This window comes from Coffea eugenioides, chromosome 11 (assembly GCF_003713205.1).
Source record: "Coffea eugenioides isolate CCC68of chromosome 11, Ceug_1.0, whole genome shotgun sequence".
In the NCBI taxonomy this organism is placed as follows: Eukaryota; Viridiplantae; Streptophyta; class Magnoliopsida; order Gentianales; family Rubiaceae; genus Coffea; species Coffea eugenioides.
Genome location: NC_040045.1, coordinates 35,658,041 through 35,664,804, shown reverse-complemented (window position 1 = coordinate 35,664,804; position 6,764 = coordinate 35,658,041). Strand labels below are relative to the sequence as shown.

General features: G+C 47.9%; 1 protein-coding gene across 1 annotated transcript; it reads right to left on the bottom strand.

Annotated features, from left to right (window-relative positions):
• Positions 1-4,674: 4,674 nt before the first annotated feature.
• On the bottom strand, positions 4,675-5,814 carry LOC113752428. The gene has a single exon (XM_027296540.1). The coding sequence runs from the start codon at positions 5,812-5,814 to the stop codon at positions 4,675-4,677; it is 1,140 nt and encodes a 379-aa protein (XP_027152341.1).
• Positions 5,815-6,764: the final 950 nt, after the last annotated feature.

Here is a 6,764-nt window from a genome sequence, read left to right as displayed (position 1 = left end):
ATTGATTTTGGACTATGTTTTGCACTAATGATACTGGTTGGAATATTTCCCCTTGCATGTGTCAGTTCTACTTGGTTGGATACTTGATTGACTGCTGGGCATGTGTGACTGGGTTGTTCTTGTGCAATTGGAGATATTTAGAGAGATTTTGGGTGGGCAAGTTGTGTCGCTCTCTATTGATATTTGGGAGGCACCGGTGGCTATTAAATTGTTATTGCTTTGAATTTGCTGTTTACATTATCTGTGGGCAATTTTTGTCTCTTGTTGATTGAAATGACATTTGGAGAAAATGGTAAGACCCGAGCCCTCTTCTTCTGCGCCTCCCCCATCGATGGCCTCTGATGTAAGTCGCACCACTTGCGGGCTCCGATTCATCACGTAGTTGAGAGAGTGACGAACATCACCCGCCAAGTGGCAAGAATGTCTCAGAACTCGGCTTCCCTCCACTGTTCCCTCCTATCCCTTAGCTGTTCAACAGGGAAGTTTCATTGTTCTCTTCGCTTTCATTACTTTAATTCCTCCATTGAGGACAATGTAGGATTTAGGTGTGGGGGGAGCAGTTATGGTGCTAGTGTCTTTCGTTCATTTTCTTTTTCTTCTTTTTAGTGATTAGCTCGTATGTGATGCCGAGTTTGATATTGGATTGTTGCCTCTATTTCTGCTATTGCCAAGTTTTAGTAATAGAAGTGTATCAAGTAGATGTGGTTGAATCCAAAAACATCTTTTTGGTGAATATCGATGATTGTTTTACTCTTATAATTTTTGGTTAACTTTCCTAGGCATAGGGAATGATTATTGGCATTTTCATGTGAATTGGTCCGGTTATTAACTTTAGTTCTCCATGTTTGAAAATAAGGCTAGCTGATGCAAGTTTTCTTTTGGTTCTTGTGTTATATTGAGTTTTTGTGATTTTTAGCTATGAATAAACTTGACTGTACTCCGCTATTAGTTACTACTGAGTAACCGGGGATCTGCACCTAAAAGTGTTGATTCTCGCGTCAAAAGATAGTAATTCCTATGAGTACGTGGTCACGTGGCGATAGAAGCTGAGTAACCGGGCTCTTTCATCTGGCCAATGTTGGAGTTCGCGTCAAAAGGCTCTAATGGCTAGCGACTAAGTCTTTTGTTACTAAAAAAAAAAAAAAGAAAGAAAAAAAGAGAAAAGTAGGAAAATGTGAAAAAAAAGGTGAATGTTGTGTTAGTGTATAATAAAAGTCAGATTGCCGATTTATGGATTTAATGTTGAGATTTTGGTTAATAGTTGGACCACTTGCTGATAAATGTTGTGTGTCATTCCTTTTTCTTAGATTAGTTAACCTGAAATTGGAGGAGTTTGTGGTTTAGAAGCTAACCGGAGTGATGCTTCTTGGACTTGACCACTGATGCTTGATTATTATTTTTTTTCTTGGTATCTTGGCAATATGGTAGATAGAGCAACAGCCATTATCAAATTTTGGTATCTGTCTACTGTTCTTGTGCTTGAGGACAAGCATGGTTTAGGTGTGGGGGGAATTGATAGGTTACAATTTTATCATTTATTTTATTATTAATTTTTCCTATTACCTGACCCGATGTGGATTAATTGCTGAATTCTACTCATTTTTAGTATTTGGTATATATTTCAGGGAGTAGAACGAAAATATAATAACAAGTGCTAATTTGATAGAAAAGGAGTCCAAGGCACAGAGCTTATCCCGGGGGCATTGTTGGCAAAGGCAAACTTGTGCCCATTTTAGTAATTGCGGAAGGCAAAAGGACGGAAACGAGGAGTCTTCTTATTCAATTGAGAGCCGCCGCACAAAGGAGATGGGAGTGAGTAACTAGAGTAGGACCTAGATAGATACAAAAACTGCAGAGAGCAAGCACTACCTTTAGTTTTTCACTTTGACTTTTCCATGGCCGTTTTTGGGTAGTGGCTCCCTGCGGATGGCAGGGACCATTAGAATGAAACGATCATTTTTGTAGTTTAGCTTTTCATTTGATGATTCAAACGAATTGGGTCCACTAAATCGGAGACCATGGCCGCAGCTTTTGAGTCAGTTTTGTATGGGTTTTTCTCATCAACAATGAGCTAAACCCTTTTTTCTAGTCAAGGGACAACGGATGCTTTGGGTTGCCTAAAATTGTGAGATCGATTTAATTTTATCTTTTTCTTTTATTTATTGGTATTCGCATATTTCCTGGTTACAGTGCTTATGATTGTTTAATTAATTGATTGTCTTGGATTCGGATAATTAGTTAATTTGGTAATCTATTGTCAATTGGGACATTAAATCCGTAATTGTTTAATTGTCTCAAAATAGTGACGACTGGCATGATTGGGTTCGTGTCAGGGGAATACGCGGGCTAATCTAAAATAACCCTGGTAGTGCGTTATTTGATTAGAATAGGGCTCCTCTAATACGTAAGGCAATTGGGGAATTAAATTCTATGGGCGTACCTAGGATTATTTCTCAATTAGAGCAGTGATTAACGGGCGTACCTTAATCATCGACACAGTAAGGAGGGGTTGACTGTCATCGCTTGTTTGGCAGTTATAACCTATTTATTAGTAAATAATTGGAATTACTTTTGCTTATCGATGATCAATTCGGTGAACCATTGCTGAAGTTATTCCTTGGCTAGATCCTTAATTATCACTCATTTGATATTAGTAATTTGTTATTTAATTTTTAGTAGTTTCTTAGATTTTATTTGGATTTATTTGATTGTCACTTCCTGCACAAAAACACCCCCTTGTCACTGTGAATTTAGAAAGGAACAAGTACTCCCAATCCCTGTGGATTCAACCCTGCTTACCACTATCTATAGAATTTACTTTTAGTTTGAGCAGGTATTTATTATTGCACAGGCTTCGACAACCTGTCAGCTGTCCTCCTTTTGTGGCTCGGTAGGCTCTGTAACAGAGAGGCGACTTGGAAGCTTTGTAATAGATAGGCGACTTGGGAGCTTTGTAATAGATAGGCTTTGAATTCATATATGAAACTTGAAGGAAATTTCCTCGCAACTCTTGTCTGCGCCCAACTCCAGCAACCAAAGCCATGTGCCGACCTCCTGGGTCGAGCACCAAATATATACCCTCGTTAATCTGACAACTAAATTATCAAAGACAATCAGATTGGCGAAGCAGTGTGCCCACCTCCCGGGTCGAGCACCACGCAGTCCCACCAAGGCGACGTGGCAGCCTCTTGGGGCTAAGCACCAGACCTTAAGGATTTTCCTGCCGACCTCTTGGGTCAAGCGCTCGACTTTGAAGGTGTTCGTGCAGACCTCCTAGGTCGAGCGTCGAACCTCGAATTCTATCAAACCCAGAATAGTCCATGCCAGGCCGACCTCTTGGGGCCGAGCGTCGAGTTTTCAGATTTCAAAGCCACAAGCCGTGCCGACCTCTTGGGGTCGGGTACCCATTTCAAAGTTTTAACCCTTGCCGACCTCCTGGGATCGGGCAATTCACGTTAGAGGTATCCACGCCGACCTACCGGGTCGAGCGTCGGACCTTCAGACTTCCAAGTTCTCGGTCATGCCGACCTCTTGGGGTCGAGCATCCGCTTGGAAGTCTTAAGGCGTACCGACCTCTTGGGGTCGAGCATCGCACTCCGCAAAGGCGTCCAACTCACCACTTAAAGGCGTCCGCCGACCTCCTGGGTCGAGCATCCACTTGGAAGTTTTAACCCGTGCCGACCTCTTGGGGTCGAGCGTCACTTAACTTTACAAAGGCGTCCAACCCCCCAGCCCCCCACTAGGATACTTAGCGTGGGGGCGTTGAGTATGCTAGTATATGAGTTGAACTTAAAAGGCAAACAATCACAATGAATTTAAAGTTGACGAACATTTATTGAATAATACAATTGAAATTCGGATTTTGAAGAACAGACAGTCAAACACCCTGGTCTAACCTACCCTACGAATAGTCGTAAATTCGAGAAGTGGCAAGTGCGGGATACCTCGGTTCCATCTAGTTTCGCAAGCTTGCAGTAACCGGCTCGGCTTGCCTCTAGGACCTTGTAAGGTCCCTCCCAGTTCGGGTCGAGTTTGTTGGAGTTATGAGCCCGGCTGACCGAGCTCTTCCTTAGGACCAAGTCTCCCGGCCGATACTGCACGTTCCTTACTTTTGCGTTGTGATAGCGAGCGAGCTGGCTTTTATACTTAGCCATTCGTATCGCCGCTTCCTCACGCTTAGCCTCCAGCATGTCCAAGCTATACCTCAACTCTTCCTCGTTGGATGACGCAACGAAGTTTTGTGTCCGAGGCAAGGGGAGGCCGATCTCCGCAGGTACCACCGCCTCTACCCCGTAAGTCAGAGAGAACGGGGTCTCCTGGTGGCCATCCGGGGCGTAGTGCGGTAAGCCCAGAGGACACTAGGGAGTTCTTCCAACCAGTTAGACTAGACCAGTTCCAGCCTAGTTTTTAGCCCTTGGAGAATGGTTCGGTTGGCATTTTCCACCTGGCCGTTGGCCTGGGGATGGCCGACCGATGTGAAGTGTTGATTAATCCCGAGCTCGGCGCACCAACTCTTGAAGGGGTTTTCTGCGAACTGGCGTCCGTTGTCGGATATTAAAACGTACGAAATCCCGAAGCGGCAGACTATGTTCCTCCAGAAGAATTTTTGGATTGCCCTCCCAGTGATAGTGGCCAAAGGCTCCGCCTCCATCCATTTCGTGAAGTAGTCTATGGCTACCACGAGGTGCTATACCTTCCCGGGGCTCGGGGAAAAGAGCCCAGGAGGTCTATCCCCCACTGAGCGAAGGGCCAGGGGCTGTGGATGGGCACCATTTCCCGAGCTGGCTGATGGCGCAATGGGGCGTGCACCTGGTAAGTTCGGCATCTCTGAACCAGGGCCGCGGCATCTTGGAACACCGTGGGCCAGTAGTAGCCCAGGAGAAGGCATTTTTTGGCCAATACCCGGGACCCCACATGTGCTGTGCATAGGCCCTCGTGAACTTCCCGGAGGACATAGTCGCCCTCCTCTGGAGTTACGCACTTTAGCCAGGGGGACAGGTACAACCTCCTGTGAAGAGTACCCCCAACGTAGGCGTACTTAGCAGCTCTGAGCTGGAGTTTGCGAGCTTCCGCTTTGTCCCCGGGCAGGATACCCGAGCTGAGGAAGCTCACCAGGGGGGTCATCCAGGTGGCCGAGTTGTCTACGGCCAAGACCTGGACCTGATCAATGCTCTTTTGCTTGACCACCTCTACCAAGACCTCCTTGTTCAGGTGCGCAAACGAGGACGACGCCAGTTTCGACAGTGTGTCCGCACGCTTGTTTTGTGACCTCGGCACCCGTTCGATTTCAAAAGTGTCGAACAGGGCGATCGCCTCCTGCACCTTGGCTAGGTACTTCTTCATGACATCCTCCTTGGTTTCGTATTCCCCGCTAACTTGGAGGACGACGAGCTGAGAGTCGCTCCGGACTTTGATCGCGGTTATACCCATCTGGTGGGCTATCCGCAATCCCGTAAGCAGGGCCTCGTACTCGGCTTCGTTGTTGGATGCGGGGAAGTCAAATCGGAGGGCATAGGTGAGCTCCTCCCCGGTAGGCGAGATGAGCAGCAGGCCAGCTCCGCTCCCTTCCTTACTCGAGGCCCCATCTACGAACAGGACCCAAGCCTCTCCTGACTGCGACTCACCGAGCTGAGAGCTCTGTTCGGTGACGGCCAAACTAGCCCCTTCAGCGAGGAAGTCCGTCAAGGCCTGAGCCTTGATAGCGGTGCGAGACTGATAGCCGATGTCGTGCTCGGCCAGCTCAACGGCCCATTTGGTCATCCTGCCCGATACCTCAAGCTTGGTGAGTATCTGCCGTAGGGGCTGATCGGTCATGACGACGATGCTGTGGGCCTGGAAGTAAGGTCAGAGTTTGCGGGTCGCGTGCACCAAGGCAAGGACCAGTTTTTCAGCCGGCGTGTACCGCGTCTCCGGCCCTTGTAAAGCACGGCTGACATAGTATATAGGCCTCTGAACCCCCCTGTCCTCCCGCACCAAGACCGCGCTAACGGCTTCGTTGCAAGCAGACAGATATAGGAATAGGGTCTCCCCCTGCTCCGGGGCGGTTAGGGTGGGTAGCTCTGCTAAGTATGCCTTCAGGTCGGCGAAGGCTCTCTGGCACTCCTCCGTCCATTGGAAGTCTTTAGGCGCTTTTAGGACAAGGAAGAAGGGCAGCCCCCGGACCGCGGAGCGCGAGAGGAACCTGTTCAGGGCGGCCATCCTTCCTGTGAGTTGTTGGACCTCCTTCACGCTCCCTGGAGAGGCCATGTCCATGATAGCTTGGAACTTATCCGGGTTGGCCTGGATCCCGTCCCGAGACACCAGGAATCCCAGGAACCTTCCCGACCTGACCCCGAAGGTACATTTCTTCGGATTCAGCCGCATCCGGCTCTCCCGCAGGATGCCCAAGATTTCCCTCAGGTCGGGTACGAGCTGCTGATCAGTTCGGCTCTTGACGATCATGTCATCCACGTAGACCTCCATGCTTCTGCCGATCTGATTTTGGAACAGTTTGTTGACCAAGCGCTGGTAGGTAGCTCCCGAGTTCTTCAAGCCAAACGGCATAGTCCGGTAGCAGTAGGTTCCTTCCTCCGTGATGAAGGAGGTTTTTTTCCGGTCCTCCTCAGCCATCTCTATCTGGTGGTACCCCTTAAAGGCATCCAGAAAGCACAAAACATCAAATACCACAGTAGAATCTACTAACCTGTCGATTCTCGGTAGAGGAAAGCAGTCCTTCAGGCAAGTTTTGTTGAGATCCGTGAAATCCACGCACATCCTCCAGGTCT